General features: G+C 40.0%; 1 protein-coding gene across 1 annotated transcript in view; it reads right to left on the reverse strand.

Moving 5' to 3' along the window:
• LOC122560127 (sterile alpha motif domain-containing protein 10-like) overlaps positions 1-18,382 on the reverse strand; it is a 115,680-nt gene that overhangs the window by 47,909 nt on the left and 49,389 nt on the right. The window contains exon 3 of the mRNA XM_043710400.2: positions 15,609-15,777. Coding sequence (XP_043566335.1) covers positions 15,609-15,777 — 169 coding nt within the window. The remainder of the gene's footprint in view (positions 1-15,608; positions 15,778-18,382) is intronic.

Below are 18,382 nucleotides of genomic sequence, written 5' to 3' on the forward strand. Positions count from 1 at the left end.
TCTAATGGAATAAAGGGAGAACTAGCCATTTGGATACAGAACTGGCTCAAAGGTAGAAGACAGAGGGTGGTGGTGGAGGGTTGTTTTTCAACTGGAGGCTTTGACCAGTGGAGTGCCACAAGGATCAGTGCTGGGTCCACTGCTTTTTGTCATTTATATAAATGATTTGGATGTGAACATAGGAGGTATAGTTAGTAAGTTTGCAGATGACACCAAAATTGGAGGTGTAGTGGACAACAAAGAGGGTTACCTCAGAGTACAAAAGGATCTTGATCAGATGGGCCAATGGGCTGAGGAGTGGCAGATGGAGTTTAATTTAGATAAATGCAAAGTGCTGCATTTTGAAAAAGCAAATCACAGCAGGACTTACACACTTAATGGTAAGTTCCTGGGGTGTGTTGCTGAACAAAGAGACCTTGGAGTGCAGGTTCATTGTTCCTTGAAAGTAGCAGGTAGATCAGATAGTGAAGAAGGCATTTGGTATGCTTTCCTTTATTGGTCAGAGCTGGTCAGGGTTGGGATGTCATGTTTCAGCTGTACAGGACATTGGTTAGGCCACTTTTGGAATAATGTGTGGAATTCTATTTTCCATCCTATCGGAAGGATGTTGTGAAACTTGAAAAGGTTCAGAAAACATTTACAAGGATGTTGCCAGGCTTGGAGGATTTGAGCTATAGGGAGAGGCTGAACAGGCTGTGGCTGTTTTCGCTGGAACATTGGAGGCTGAGGGTTGATCTTATGGAGGTTTATAAAATCATGAGGGGCATGAATAAGTTAAATAGACAAGGTCTTTTCCCTGGAGTGGGTGAGTCCAGAACTAGAGCACTAGGTTTAGGGTGAGAGGGGAAAGATATTAAAGGGATTAAGGGGCAACTTTTTCACACAGAAGGTGGTGTGTGTATGGAATGAGCTGCCAGAGGAAGTGGTGGAGGCTGGTACAATTACAACATTTAAAAAGGCATTTGGATAGGTATATGAATAAGAAGGGTTTAGAGGGAAAAAGGGGCAAGTGCTGGAAAGTGGGACCAGATTAGGTTAGGATATCTGGTTGGCATGGCTGAGTTGGATCAAAGGCTCTGTTTCTGTGCTATACATCTCTATGACTCTATGGAGATAGGTTGAGTGAGTAGGAAAATAACTTAATAGATAGAGTACAATATATAGAAAATGTGAAATTGATCATTTTGGCAGGAAAAATGGAGAAGGATGGCAGAATAGGTGAAGATGGATTCTGGATTATGAGGCGAGTTGTGGGCCGTAGTTGTCAGGAAAGGTTGAACAAGATGGGCTGCTTTCCTCTGGAGTTGAGAAGAGTGAGGGGTGATTTGATAAAAGTGGATAAGATCCTGAATTATTGTGATAAGGTGGACACGGAATGGATACTTCCTCTTGTGGCTCAGCCAGTACATGGGCCATAGTTTAAAATTAGGGGTCATCCTTTCAGGACAGAGGAGAGGAGAATCGTTTTCTCACTGACGGTTGTCTATTTTGGAACTCTCTGCCTCAGGTACTGGTGGGAGGCCATTGAATATCTTTAATGCAGAGACCAATAGATGCTTGTTAGGCAAGGGGATTAAAGGTTCTCCAAATGGGAATGTGAAATTCAAAACGCAAACACATCTGTCATGATCTTATTGAATGGTGCAGCAGGCTTGAGGGGCCGAAAGGCCTGTTTTTGCTCTTATTTTGTGTGTCCATATGTAAAAGAAACCTGAAATTGAGATGTCACAGCTCGAATTAGATAATATACCTTTAGAAATAAAAGAACTTGACTTAGGGAGAAGAATTTTTTTTATTCATTCACAGGATATGGGCATCACTGGCTAGGCCAGCATTTATTGCCCATCCCTAATTATCCAAAAGGCAGCTCGGAGTCAACCGCATTGCTGTGGATAGAGAGTCAGATGTAGGCCACACCAGGTAAGGACAACAATTTTCTTCCTTAAAGGACATTAGTTGCTTAGATGGGTTTTTCTGACAATCAACAGTGGTTTCACAATCATCATTAGATGAATGAAAAGACTTGACTTCGACAGTGAAAGAGAAACGAAAATACTTAAAATTGACAAAAAAGTGAAGAGAAATGGAAAAGAATGGGAAATGGAAAAGAAAGTGGGTGAAAAACAAAGGGAAATGGGAGAATAACAGGAAAAGACATGGGAATAAGAAAGCTTGAAATGTAAAGGGAGATAGAATAATAAAAACTTGAACTCAAACAAGTTAAGGAAATTAGAAAACAGGAATTGGCCAGGGAAAAGTTTAGAGTAAAGAAAGAAGATCTTGTAGTTTGCAGGATGATTCTGATTCAAATAAGGATTTAAGTTAACTAAAAATCTAAATTTGTTGAAATTGTGTAAGATATCCACCCTAATTTGAAAAGACAGCTGGACAGATGATTAAACCAAAAGATGCTTGGATCTTGATGTTGCATAATTTTTCAACAGGTATTTAAAGAAAATGGATGAAGGTAACAGAATGATGCTGACATTTCTAGTTTGTGTTTAGGAACAAGACTGAGAAGAATAGATTAAAAATGATGTGCAAAAGAGGCAAGGGTGATATGAGAAAAAACTTGTTAAAATAGCAAGTAGTTAGGATATGGAATGTACTATCTGGAAACTGCGATGTTCAAGAGGGCATAGGGAGATTATTTGGATCGAATAATGTGCAAGTTTACATGGTAAAAGTTGGAGATTGGCACTTGATAATGATGTTCATTTGAAGAGCCAGTGCAGATACAATCGGCCAAATGGCCTCATTCTGGGTCGTAATGATTCCATGAAGAGCCAATTGTATTGAGCCCACCAACTAAATGCAAACTTAAGTCCAAATAGTTTCACTCCTGATGTTAGCCCATAAACAATCTCAAGATAAAAGACAGAAAGAAGGCATGTTGTATACTACATTCTTGGAGTGCTTCACTGATGGAAAAGTGAATGCAGGGTGTAAATATAAACTTAGCAGAAAGAGGTTTACAGTCAAATGTTCGTAATGTTGTAAGGTATGTTTTTCTGCTTTGCAGTTCAAATATAATTATGGAATCAGGGTGTTATCTAACTGTGTGACGGAATGTAGTACACGAAACTCCAGTGTGGTTTTGTACCTGGTCTAAAATGTGGCCAGGAAGGAAGAGGTCTCTAAGCACTCCACAGAAGTATTGTATAACAACCCAGACAATATTTTAATATGGAACACTTAAAGTATTTAAACTTTACTGGAGGAGAATTCTGTTGTGCATTTTATTCACTCATGCACAAGAATTCTCCTGAGCCCCAGAACTGTAGCTGAAATTAATCAAGAGCTGACCTGCAATATAAATGTATTCTTAGAGAGTTATATATACTAACACTATATTTATGTTGCTGTGCTGCTGATTTCATATGTAAAGGACCAGTTATACTCAAAAAGATAATGATCAGCTATCAGATGATGATATAATAGAATGACTAAGGATTTCCTGAGTGCAATGTCATCTCTAATGATGAATTTTGTATAATTAGAACTCAATAAACTGTAACAGGTTTAGCAAAATTTTTATCAAAAAGATTCATGTAGCAACTATTTTATAATTCATGAATATCACATAAGCCATATAGCCAGCAGTATTACGAATCCCAGAACAATGTTTGTTTTAACCAAAATACAAATAGAAAATGTTTTGTTACACGTAAATTACTTTCGTGAACATCTAATACAAGTTCAGTGAGCACTGGAACTTGTGGATGTAATGAGGTGGTCAAAATACAAGCAGAAATAAAATATATATATATATTTAAATACTAATACTGATATAAAAGATCATGTTAATTTAAATGTGAAATGGCAGGAGATTTGGGGCTATGCAAGATGAAAGAAAAACCTCTCAAACTGAAGACAGAGAGTCAAGAATAATGGGCTGCTTACAAGTTGGAAAGATGTCACTCGTGGAGTGCCACAAGGATCAATCCTAGGTCCTCAATAATTTACTGTCTTTATTAATGACTTGGAGATGAGGCAGAGTGTAATGTATCTGAGTTTGCTAATGATACAAAAATTGACAGAGGAATGTAGATATGTTGAGTGACTGAGCAAATATTTGACAGATGGAGTTTAATGTAGAAATATGTGAGGTCATTCATTTTGATAGAAAGAATCAAAAGGTAGCTGATTAGTTAAAGGGAGACTGACTCCAAAAAATTATAGCACATACTTTGAAATATCTGGGAGTTGGCATTGATGCTGATCTAGCATGACAAAGGAGTTGAGACCTTAGGAAGATCAGCCATGATCTTATTGAATGCCTGAGTTGGCTTGAAGGGCTGAATGGCCAACTCCTGCTTATATTCAAACTTCCTAGGTGCTATTCAGCTAATGTGTCTTGTAAGTCTTACTGAACTTTATTTATCAGGAAAATGTTAGACTTATCTGCAGTTCATGCTGAAAAAGCTGAACCGCTGTTAAATACTATAGTTTATTTAACAGTTATAAACTAATGAGAATAAATTCTTAATGACAATACAGTCTCATTAATAGCATAGTGGTCAAAGACTTAGGGGGACAATTGAACTGCTTTCTAATTAGAGAGAGCCAACTGATAGAGAATTTAACCTGAGAGTTAACACACTTCAGGCGAGGTCAAGAACCTATGTTTTGGCAACACTTTGTATTGCAAAACAACTGTTCAGCCAAATAAGCTATCCAACTCCCTCTAACAATGATAATAGAACTGAAAAACTATGTGTCATGTAACTAATCAATGTTGTTTGGACAAATCAATCCAATCCACTGTGGAACTTACTAATCAATGTTCTTGATGCATGTGTCAGACTGCATATTGAAAATTTAAGCATCATTCAACTTAAATTCATAATATCCACTCCTGGATTTCACAACTAGTCAGTTCTGAATTAGAAGAATTAATTTGCAAACTCTATCCTGAATATCACGTTACACACAGAGTCCCTTTGAGGAGAGGTTTGGATATAGAATGATCTTTAATGCACATGTTTGTAATTCTATGTTTGAATAGATTACAATTCTCAGATGTGTGTAATATGGTGTAGGTCAATGACAAACCAACAGAAAATTAACCCTTCTTAGATTAAGAAAAGGCTTTATGTTTCTTACCAATGTTAGTTTCAAAATGCATTTACAACAGTGCTTTCCAACTGCTTCTGCACATGTGATCTCCTCAATATATTTGCACAGTGTCAGGGTGCTCTGAAAACATTGACATATTTCCAGCTTCTTCTCTATCAACAAAGGAGTGCATCAGCTATCCAAATAAATAAAAGCACAATGATTGTGGAACTTTTATCGCAAAGGTTAGGAAAGAGATTTGAAAGATCACAAACATGCATTTGATGGCGTATGACCATTCTACCCATTCAGTTCGGTCCTCAGGAAAGTTAACAGCCCTTTAGATAACAGCAAAACTTGCATAATACTATTGAGTTTTAGGAATTATTGACTGCATTGATCAGATTTGGAGATGGGGCATGTTTTAAACTAAAATGGGCTCACATGGGTAGAACATTCTCTTTTGCACTCTATGCAGTAACTTCTGAGCCAAAGAAACACTTCATTCAGAAATCAGAAATTAGAGGTGTATAGTAAAATTAAGAGAACTATCTTATGGAAATGTTGATTGTTAGAATGATTCTTTTCATCTAAGGAATAATAGAAACTGATTCCTTGTCACTTCAAAGAGGAAGAGGGAAATTAAAGAAAGTCCATGTTATTGATCCATGTCTGGAAGCAAACAGGGCTGGGATCAGCTCTCACATTTCCTATGAGCATTGTGAGGAAAAGGACAAAAAAAACAATTAAAGGTTAATCAATCAAGTTAGGTTTGGAGATGGAGACGAGCTGCCAAGTGAAACCTCACTCATAGAGTCATAGTGATGTACAGCACAGGAACAGACCCTTCGGTCCAATTCGACCATGCCAACCAGATATCCTAATCTAATCTAGACCCATTTGCAGCACTTGGCCCATAGCTCTCTAAATCTTTTCTATTCATTTATCTATCCAGATGCCTTTTAAATGCTGGATTTGTACCAGCCTCCACCATTTCCTCTGGCAGCTCATTCCATACATGCACAACTCTCTGTGTAAAAACATTGCCTCTTAGGTCCCTTTTACATTTTTCCCCTCTCATCCTAATCCTACATCCTCTACTTCTAGACTCCCCCACCCCAGGGAAAAGACCTTGTCTATTTACCCTATCCATGCCCCTCACAATTTCATAAACTCTATAAGGTCACCCTCAGTCTCTAATGGTCCTGGGAAAAAGGCCCAGCCTATTCAGCCTCTCTCTGTAGCTCAAATGCTCCAATCCTCGCAACATCCTTGTAAATCTTTTCTGAACCTTTCCAAGTTTCACAACATCCTTCCGATAGGAAGGAGACAAAAATTGCATGCAGTATTCCAAAAGTGGCCTAACCAATGTCCAATACAGCTGAAACGTGTCCTTCCAACTCCTATACTGAAGGCTCTGACCAGCTCTGACCAATAAAGGAAAGCATACCAAATGCCTTCTTCACTATCCGATCTACCTGCTACTTTCAACAAGCTATGAACCTGCACTCCAAGGTCTCTTTGTTCAGCAACACCCCCCTGGAACTTACCATTAAGTGTGTAAGTTCTGCTCTGATTTGCTTTTCCAAAATGCAGCTAAATTAAATTCTATCTGCCACTCTTCAGCCCATTGGCCCATTTGATCAAGATCCCATTTTACTCTGAGATAACTCTTCGCTGTCCACTACACCTCCAATTTTGGTGTAATCTGCAAACCTACTAGTTGTGTTCACATCCAAATCATTTATATAAATTGCAAAAATGTTTCCAGTCAAAACCAAAAACTGACCAGGAAAGAATAAATCTGGCTACTATCAAGGAGCAACATGGTATGGTTTATTATATTTCTTTGTTATCCAGTGTAAAAGGTGTGGCAGGGATTCCTGCAGTCTAACAGAAACAGGGATGGGTTAATTGGATGAAAAGAGTAAATAAACATAGGGACCACATAGAATTCTGGGTAAATTGGAGATTTTGCTTACTTCGATAAGCATTTAACTTCCATGGCAGAGCTTCATTTCCAATGCACTGCCCCAGTGAGGCGTTACAATTTCATCAAAAAGCCTACTTGTTGACTGTTCATGAAGCATGGTCAACTTTGATAAAATCAGAGTGAAGATAGTTTCTTAAATAAATAGATTATGAAATTCAGTTGAGTTTATAGAAGATAGGAGAAATTACTGCTGGAAATTCCTCGATTTGTGTTGGAACTCAAGTTAGTAGACTATGCAAAAATATTGAGTACAGACAGATTTCTAGGTTAGATAGGAGTTCATTTTGCAGAAAGCCACAAGCTGCTTGAAGAAAAGTCGAGAACAGCAAAAACAAAATCTGTGGCAAGTATTCATTTCCAACAGCAATCATGACGCAAATGATATAGTCAGGTTTTTTTAAAATCACTCGTGAATGTGGCCATCGCTGGCTGGACAGCATTTATTGCCCATCCATATTTCCTCTTGAGAAGATTGTAGTGAGCTGCCTTCTTGAACCACTGCAGTCCACATGCTGTAGATATACCCCCAGTGTCCTTAGGGAGGGAATTCCAGGATTTTGACCCAGCAACTGTGAAGGAACAGCGATATATTTCCAAGTCAGGATGGTGAGTGGCTTGGAGGGGAACTTGCAGGCCAGGGTATTCCCTTTTCCTTCTAAATGGAAGTCATTGCGGGTTTAGAAGGTGCTATCTAAGGATGTTTGGTGAATTTCTGCAGCACAGCTTATAGATAGTACACACTGCTAATGCTGAATGTCAATGGTGGAGGGAGTGAATGTTTGTAGATTTGGTGCCAATCAAGCAGGCTGTTTTCCCAGGGTACTGTCAAGTTTCTTAATTGTCGTTGAAACTTCACCTAAGTGGGGACTGATCAATCACACTCCCGACTTGTGTTTTGTAGATGGTGGACAGGTTTTCAGGAGTCAGGAGGTGCCTTACTTGCTGCAGTATTCTGAATCTCTGACCTGCTCTTGTTGCCACTTATTGGCGAGCCCAGTTGAATTTGTAATCATGATGCGGGATTCAGTGATGTAACACAATTTAATGTTAAGGGGCGATGATTATATTGTCTCTTACTGGAGATGGCCATTACCTGGCATTTGTGTGGCGTGAATGTTACTTGCCACTTGTCAGCCCAAGCCTGGATATTGTCTAGATCTTGTTGCATTTGAACATGGACAGCTTCAGTATCTGAGGAGTTGTATATGATGCTGATCATTGTGTAATAATCAAAGAACATTCCCATTTATGTTTTTATGATAGATGGAAGGTCGTTGATGAAGCAGTTAAAGACAATTGGATGCAGGACACTGCCCTAAGGAAATCCTGTAGGGATGTCCTGGATCTGAGATGAATGACCTTCAACGACACACAACTAACTTCCTATTTGTCAAGTATGACTCCATCCAGTGGACAGCTTTCCCCCTGATTCCTATTAGGGTTAGCCAAAGCTCCTTGATGCCACACCCGGTCGAATGTGGCCTTGATGTTAAGGGCTGTGACTCTCACCTTACCTCTGGAATTAGCTCTTTTGTCCACATTTGATCCAAGGCTGTAAAGAGGTCAGGAGTTGAATGTCCCTGGTAGAACCCAAACTGGGCGTCACTGAGCAGGTTATTGCTGAGCCATTGCTGCTTGAAAGCACTGTTGATGGCACCTTCCATCACTTTACTGATGATTGAGAGTGGGCAGTAATAGGCAGGTTGAATTTGTCCTGTTCTTTATGGACAGGACATACCTGGGCAATTTTTTAAAATTTAATGCAGGAATAAGGATGAACAATACAATAAGCATTTGTAAGTGATAAGTAAGAGCAATGAGATTTACAAGAAATAGTGAAGGACACTGTTACAACCGACTATAAGTCTGCTCTTAGCCACTACCTCAGCAAAATCCCTTGTTATGGATTTAAAGATATGGGAAAAAGAAGACCAGAACATTCTTATTTTAAGATTAGATTACTTTTCAGTGTGGAAACAGGCCCTTCGGCCCAACAAGTCCACACCGACCCGCCGAAGCGTAACCCACCCATACCCCTGCATTTACCCCTTACCTAACACTACGGGCAATTTAGCATGGCCAATTCACCTGACCTGCACATCTTTGGACTGTGGGAGGAAACCGGAGCACCCGGAGGAAACCCACGCAGACACGGGGAGAACGTGCAAACTCCACATAGTCAGTCGCCTGAGGCGGGAATTGAACCCGGGTCTCTGGCGCTGCGAGGCAGCAGTGCTAACCACTGTGCCACCGTGCCGCCCATGAGTTTGTAAATTTGGTAAATACATTTAGTCAGTCAACAATAATGCAAAGTAAAGATAAAAAATTAATTATGGATGTGATAGTAGAAAAGTGGAAAGCTGGACTTGGTCCTCTGTGAAAATTCTGCATTTATAACAGAGAGAATTTGCTAATAATTCATTTAGATATATGCGTGCAAGCATGATCATAATAGTCATTAGATTAGATTAGATTACTTACAGTGTGGAAACAGGCCCTTCGGCCCAACAAGTCCACACTGACCCTCTGAAGAGCAACCCACCCAGACCCATTCCCCTACATTTACCCCTTCATCTAACACTAGGGGCAATTTAGCATGGCCAATTCACCTAACCTGCACATTTTTGGACTGTGGGAGGAAACCAGAGCACCCAGAGGAAACCCATGCAGACATTGGGAGAATGTGCAAACTCCACAAAGACAGTTGCCTGAGGCGGAGAATTGAACCCGGGTCTCTGGCGCTGTGAGGCAGCAATGCTAACACCGTGCCGCCCAAAATTAGAGCCCATTGCCGTGCCATTGCTTATCCGCAAAGCTGTGACTCAGACTCAATAAGGCAGCTGAAAGCCCTTTTAGCAACAGGGTATATGATAGGTACCACACAATAATAGAAAAACATGCTTCATAAAGTTTTGGCCGATCAACCAAAGCAAGAGCTGTCATACCATGAATTGACTGCAGATAGTAAGGGGATATAATCCATATGAGCTTGCGATAGAAATCCTGAAGTTCCACCAGTAAAAAATGACAGCCCACAGCTTGGGAAGTGACAGGCCCACAATACATTTGTATTTTTTGAAACATTTAAATGGACTGAATGCAGACAGAATGCCTTTCAGTAAAATCAAAGTCTTGAAAGAATTTGGCAAGTCTTATGGCATATTGTAAGGCTTTTGGAAGCAAGTTTCAATCAGGGAAACATTGTTTATTATAAAAGAGAAGGACTTATTAGTAAGGATGGAAAAATAATTATTGCACAGCACAGGAATCAGACGGTTCAGTGATGCCCTTCAGAATTGTTGGGTATTGCTTATAACCTTGCAGATTCTAAAATTCTACAGAAAATAACAAGGAACCAGGAATCTCTCATGAGGGGAAAGCAAAGTTAATGAAGAAAGTGAAATTTAATTACAACTATTAATGTGTACTTCCACATGCCTGATATAAAATTAAGCAACTTAATAATTTGCATCTGGCCTAATTTTGCTGAAGTGTTTTCAGTCTGCCTATTGAAAAATTTCAACTTCAATGAAAATCAAATTTTGGAGAGGTATTGAAAGGGTGACTGATCTAATTCTTTATACCATTGTCAAATTATCCCTCCCTCCAACGGTGGGAATATCAGAAATATGCAATATCCAGTTCATTAGGGTCACTGTTTTTGTGCCACAGGTTATAACATAATATGATTAAACATTAGATTTTGGGCACATTCCTGGTCAGCAGATGCTTGAACCATTTACTAGTGTGACCTAAAGTAATATCTAGGGAGAGCCAAATTTGTGGCAACTACGCTTTCAATTTTGAATCCTGACATTATATTTGCTTTTATCATCTGTTAATCAAATCCCCATGTTGACACTTGATCTCATTTCATGATCAGAAACTAGTGAATTTGTCAAATATGCAGAAAACTTCAACCTTCATTTTTCTTCCCTGGAGTTTTGGAGGCTGAGGGGTGACCTGATAGAGGTTTATCAAATTATGAGGGGCATGGATAGGGTGAATAGCCAAGGCCTTTTCCCCAGGGTAAATGAGTCCAAAACTAAATGGCATAGGTTAAAGGTGAAAAGGGAAGAATTAGAAAGGACCTGAGGCAAACCTTTTCACACAGAGGGTGGTGCATATATGGAACGAGCTGCCAGAGGAATATTTAAAAAGCATTTGGATGGGTATATGAATAGGAAGGGTTTAGAGGGATATGGGCCAAACTATGGCAAATGGGACGAGGTCAGATTGGGATGTCTGGCTAGTGCGGACGAGTTGGACTGAAAGGTATGTTTCCATGCTATATAACTCTATGACTTTATATCTTTAAACATAAAGATATAACAAAAATAAAACAAATGTTAACAATGCAATCATGCAGAGATAAAATATTTGATTTCACGTATTAGAGTTGTTTTGGAAGTAATGAGCTGTCTGGATAAATGAGAAACTGTAGATATGGTACAATTGGATTTTCATAAGACATTTAATATGGTATTGCACCAAAAATTACCACATAAGAGTTCTTGAGTAGGGAGTAATCTACTACCATGGCTAGAGGACTGTCGAGCAAACAGAAAGCAGTAGGGAAAAATGGGAAATTTTCTGGTTTGTAAATTGTAACTAGTGGGATCAGTGCTTGTAACTAGTAACTACAGGGATCTGTACTGGGGTGTCAACTATTTACAACCAATACTGAAAATCTGGATGATGGGATGGAATATATATGGTTACTAATTTATGGCACAAAGATAGATGGGAAAGTAAGTGTAAAGAGGACATAAGGAGTTTGCAAAGAGATGTGGACAACATAATGGATGACCAAAAAAAACAAGATGCAGTATAATATGGGAGAATGTGAACTTGCTTCCTTTGGCTGGAAGAATACAAAGGTGCATTATTTAAAAATGCAGGTTCAGTAATTGAGTGAGAAATCAATTTAAATGTTGACATTTATTGCAAGGGAAATCGAGTTAAAAATTTAGTGAACTTTTGTTGTTATGCAAGAATGAAGAACATTTCACATCTCAACCATGTAAATGTGTGGATCCCTTAACTTTAATTAGAAAACTTGATATTTAAAACCTAATCCTCGAGCTTATTTACTGTTCTCTTGGATAAGATATAATGGTGCTTAGCCTCATGGATTGGGAAAGATGATTGGAATTTAGAAAGATCGTGAATAAAAAGTGGAAAAATTAAACCTTTATGAATTTAACAGTGAATTAGTAATAGATCAATAATTGATTTTCCAAAAACAAATAACTTCTATAGAATGGAAATTGAGAACTATTCAGTGAACATCACAGCAAAGGTGATTACAGTAATAAATATTTTGTGGCACTAATCAGCTTTGAAAACAAATTGCATGGTTAGTAATATTTGCTGCTTCATTTAATTTCAGAATAGAACTTCATCAAAATTAATACAATGTAGTGTTACTTTTTAATGGAAGATATCATTTAACAATGGGGTTGGGAGCACAGAAACAGGACATTTCCAGGCTCTGCAAACCTTATCAAGAAAAAGTCATCCAGCAGGTCAGATCTTATTTCAGGGTACTGGGGTTCCTTGGATGCTAGGCTGGACACCCCAGAATGAGAGTGCTGGCAACAGAAATGGACCTGTCTCTCTGAGCCACCTCAGCGAGAATTATTTTGGCCCTCATCTTTCACTCCTCTTCCAGCCACTCACGTGCTTTCATGCCCCATTCATGCTAACAGCATCCTCCTTTACTAAATGTTATGGCACTTCATACCTATGACCCTCAAACAACAAACCTTCCAAGGTCATCCATCTCTCCTATACTGCCTGTGCCTATATAGCCACCCCATGACCTCCTGTCCTTCTTCATCCTCCAATGCCTGACTAGCCACCCTAGTACCCTTTGTAGTCCTTATACTAACCTTGCTCCCAATGTGGTCTCCTTTACACTGAGGAGACTGGCACCTCCTCGCAGAGCGCTTCAGAGAATATCTCCGTGATACCGCACCAATAAACCCCACCGCCCCATGGCCAAGCATTTCAACTCCCTCTCCCACTCTGCCGAGGACATGCAGGTCCTGGGCCTCCTCCACCGCCAGTCCCTCACCAACCGATGCCTAGAGGAAGAACGCCTCATCTTCTGCCTTGGAGCACTTCAACCCCAGGGCATCAATGTAGACTTCACCAGTTTCCTCGTTTCCTCTCCCCCCACCTTACCCCAGTTCCAAACTTCGAGCTCAGCACCATCCTCATGAGCTGTCCCACCTGTCAATCTTCCTTCCCACCTATCTGCTCCACCCTCCTCTCCGACCTATCACCTTTACCTCTTCCTCCATCCACCTATTGCACTCCCAGCTACCTTCTCCCCAGCCCTACCCCCTCCCACCCATCTCTTCACCCTTGAGGCTTCCAACCTCATTCCTGATGAAGGGCTCCTGCCCGAAATGTTGATTTTCCTGCTCCTCGGATGCTGCCTGACCTGCTGTGCATTTCCAGCACCACTCTAATCTTGACTCTAATCTCCAACATCTGCAGTCTTCACTTTTGCCTGAAAAAAATGCTGACTATTTCTTCAAAAAGAGACTCAGTGTGCTCCTGAAAGAACCAAGCTGAGGTAGGTAGTGATTTTGGGAAACCAACTCACTGCATAGCAAGTATAGCTGGAGATTACAACTTAATTAAAAGTAATCTCCCATATTTATAGCTCATACCAGCAAACACCAAGAAAATTATTCTCTGGAATGAGAACAGTGCAAAGGGAGATTTAGCTAAAGTGTGCCCATTAAAAAGGAATTCTTGCACTACATGTGAACCAAGGACTGAATCCTCCACATTTATGCTATATCTGCAATGTAGCCTGGCAGTAATTTTTGGCTTATCATGTGAAAGAATGTTATACTCAGTTACTATCTTCATACAACTTTTTTCTGAACTCTAACGTTTGTGGAAATTTTCTGAGTTTGCAATTTTGTTAGTGATTGTTCAATTAGTAAATTGCTTACCACATGACAAAAAACAATAAAGGCAACCTTCAGGCTGTACTGCGATGCATTTCTATAGCATGTTGACAGAGCAACAAATATAATAGCATTTTGTTTCGGGTTCAGTTCCTTCCAGACGTATCATTTGGTAATGAATACCTGATGTGATGTCTATGAAAATATGGTCATCCATATAACTATTTGCATAATCTAGAAGATATAGCTTGAATTTTTACCTCACTCACCAAGAATTGGGATCTTCAGAAAAGTGTGAGAACAAGGAAATAAGATTTTTCCCACACGCTGTTTTACCTCACTTCATATGTTGGATATCTGATTGAAGACTTGACTGCCAGTAATGGGGGAGTTAAGTGATGAAGGCTGAAGGAGAAGACAGATACACATTGAGAGATAAGGTGTGGAAATTCTAGGAGGTTTGGTGTGAGGCACTGATTTGGCATTGGGTATGGTTTGGGAAGAGGGCACAACTGTATCTACCTGAGAAAGTGGAAATAAATGGGCAAAGGGAAAATGGGGTCAATTGGAGTAACCTGAGCTTGCTTTCTGTGGAGAGAAGTGGAGTTCAATCCTGGTGAATGAACTAGATTTGGAATGTCAATCCAGGGTGGGAAAGTAGGTTCAATGGAATGATGTGCTGTTTGGGAGCATCAAAAGCTTAAATGGCTGAGGATAGGAGAGAAGGATCAGAGTACTTGGGAGTGATTGAAGGTGGTGTTGGAAGTCCTGGGGTTGATACAGTGTGGGAGTTCCATGGAGATGGAGGTCTTGCAGTAATAGTAGAGGCTTTGTGGGAGCAGGAAGTAGGGGTTGGATGAGAGTCTTCATTGGGAAGAGTGGGCTCCAAACCCAAAGTTGGGGTGGAGGAGAGGATGGTAGCATAGCTAATCATGGAGGCACACTTGATCTAGAAGATACATGAAAATGCAATTCTCTCTTTGATCCTAAGCCATTGTCTGGATTTCGAGATCTTGATAAAATTGGAAAGTTAAAAAATAACAAGGCTCATAGCCTCATTAGAATTTTTAAAGTATCAGCATGGAGGAACAGGAAGGAACATGCAGCAGTGCAGGATAAAGATTAAAGACCTTCTACACCCCACAAGTGTAAGCCCCACCATCTTTTCTCTGCTACCTCATATGCACTCTAATTCTGCTGCTGCAATCACCTTCCATCAAGTCGAATGATCTACCACTCCGATTGTTTCATGCAACATTTTCCTTGAATGATCCTCACCTATCTATTCCCACAATGGGCTATTCTCAAGAACAGCTATGGATGGGAAATAAATGCTGGCCAGCCAGAGATGCCCCCATCCCACAAGTGAATAAACAAAAAAAAACCCACCTCCCTGGAACAGTCATTCACTTATCCACCTCTCCCCTCAGTTAAAATGGAAATGGATGATTTAGAGTTAGGCCAGGTCAGATTTTTGTTTGATTTTTCAAGATTTTACACGCAATGTTAACCACTGGATCCAAACCTGCTGTGTATCTTCTAAAAAAAACCTTCAGTTTCAGAAAATATGCTAATGATAAACCTGAAACAAAATCAGTCTCTTGTTATGATCAGATCCTAGGTTGTACCTGTTATAGCGTGGTGTGAGAATGCCTCCACATAGGTAAGATAATTATGCGGACAGTGTTTCTTTAACCATTTACAAACATCTTGCTGGGTCCACAGTACCACAGGTTTAGTGTGTCTTGTAAACGTAGGACTTGTGTGAAAACTACAGTATCCATCATTGGTTCCGATCTGTAAAATAAAACGAAATGCACTAAATTATTCCAGATAAATTATCCTACTGCTTAAAGTATCCTACATAAATGAAGTAAATATTCTATGATCTCACTCAAAGCAGAGCCTTGCTTGGCAGATTTATGGGGGTGTACTGAGATTAAAGGTCTGCACTTAGAGTGAATACAATCTTAGAGTGAATACAATCAGGAACATCAAAAATCATGCAGAGTGGTTTGCTCCCTATGCCTCATGTTTCCACTCACTACCATCCTGTTGGTGATAATGCTGAGTCAATTCCTGCCCTTTTGCTATATGGCAGGGAAAATGGAAAAACATAGGAGAAAATCACATCAATATTAAAATACTGCAGCAGACTAATGGAGTTAGATTGCACGTTGATTACACCCATCATTTATACATGAGTTTTTTGACCTTCAGAGATTAAAATAAAAGCTTTGGTTAATAATTTTTCTTTAGCAATATCCATTTTAATATACGTTATCCTGTTAATGAAAATTGAAACATTAAATCAAACTTCATATTTTCAACACCCATCTTCATATTATGGTGATACAACCCTTTTGATAATTCAAACCACTTGGTGCTCCAAGCTGTTACAGAAACTCACCCAATAATCTTCCTCCACATTTTCTTAGTGCAATGTAAATAAGTCCCTTGTTCTATTATATTTCCATACTAAGTGCATTAGTTATGCTGTAAAGCAATGCTAGCAGGTAACCTTTGTGACAGGTAAAACACACACATTATACATGGACTTATATAGTAATTTGCCAAAATTGAATGGAAAAGTCTCCACTGTCACACATTTAGTTTGAAAGAACATAGTAATCTATTTTTATTTTAATATTTTAACAAAGTATAGTACTCACAAACGCCTGTCTGTGTAAAGACCATTGCACATTTTTTAGGCAAATTATAAGTGAAGATAGCCAAGCTATCTTGTTAGAAGCCAGGAAGTGCTGGAGAAACTCGACAGGTGTGGCAGCATTGGTAGAGAGAGAGAGAGAGAGAAAAACAGAGCATTAAATTTGGTTGAATGTCAATTTTGAGTAGTTTCATGGGAAGTTTTTCCCTGTGTGCTCTAGTGAATTTTTTTACACAATTTTACAGTGCTCAACTCATTAGGTATGCACCATACCTCCACAGAGCTGCATGTGTTATCATTTAGTCACCAGCGGCAATGTTCTCCTCTGCTGAGACCTTCTGTGTTTCCTGCCATTGGTAGCATATCGAATTCTTATATGTGCACCAGCTCAAATGCTAGAAGACAGGAATTGGGCTTCACAGTTCCTGAGTGTGAAGACTTAGACAGGAGATGGCCAGCAGAGGAAAACTGGCACATCAGTTTGCCAACAAGGATTTGGAGGTACTGGTGAACAGGGGAGCTGTCCACTTTCCTCAGCACTGTTAGAGAAGATCACAGCAACAGGTCATGTCAGCTTGGTCCTAAGTTGCCACCTGGGTCACTGTGGTATCCATGATCTGGAGGAATACAATATGTAACAGTGCAGGGAAAAGGTTAATGCCCTTCTGCACTCCTCAAGGGTTCATGCCACCATCTTCTCTCTGCTACCACACACTCTCTCTAATTCTGCCACTGCCACTACCTCATACCAATGCTCATGATCTACCATTCCTATTGTTGCGTGCAAAACATCTTTCTTTCATGGTTCTCACCTATCTATTCCCTGAAACTATTAGCCTTCCTGCCCTCTACATTTCCTAATCACTCACTCAGGCCACTACAGCAGCATTCCCTCTAATTTTCTTTCCAGCTGCAAGGGCCTCTGAGGTTTGTGCACAGCATCAGTGTCTGGAACCAGAAGTCAATGCCGTGATCAGTATATCAACGCCAATCTGCCCTGCACCTGCATCAATACTAACAGCAATGTCAGTCACTCGCACCTCACTTGATTCTGTCCATGTCTCATTCCAAATGAGAACAATACACAATAGGGCAGAGAGGACAAAAATGGGTTTTGTGGAGCCTGACATTCATCTGCTCACTCTCCACAAGGGTCAGAATCCTTGCCTTATGGGGAGAAGACAGTGAGCATTCATGTGGTGATGCTAAGACCTTCATATCTCAGCAAGCAAGTAAGATTCATTGCTAAGTACGGTGATTCTCACTCATTACCACCCCTGTGAACATGCCCAAGCTTCTACCCCTATTTTATGATTCATTCTCTCTTTGTTTCCTACAGGCACAACTGACATCCACATAAGGCTTCTTCCTTTGTTAAAATGCACAAACTGATACAGGAACAGCAAACAGATTTGTGAGACATGCGGTAAACTGGACCAAAGATGGGAGGAGTCCACCAATGTGACCTCTATCATATTAGCTCCTGTATATCTGTGTCTGGCTTTTTCCATGGACCGGCTAGAGCTACCAAGGAGAGCCCGGGCCTGTAGAACACTTAGCAGCTGTCAATGATGTACGCAGACCTGCCCTCCATTACTTTAGCCATTGGTAGTTAACACCAACAGCAAGTTAACAGAGGGGTGCAAAACGTTGATCTCACTCTAGATGCCCCTTCCTCACAAAGAGACAGGGTAGTACCAGTAAGTGCCCCACCAAAGGAGGAACCACATACAG

Source organism: Chiloscyllium plagiosum, unplaced genomic scaffold (assembly GCF_037043375.1).
Source record: "Chiloscyllium plagiosum isolate Xiang-an unplaced genomic scaffold, Cpla_swu_hap1 HiC_scaffold_15, whole genome shotgun sequence".
NCBI classification, from domain to species: Eukaryota; Metazoa; Chordata; class Chondrichthyes; order Orectolobiformes; family Hemiscylliidae; genus Chiloscyllium; species Chiloscyllium plagiosum.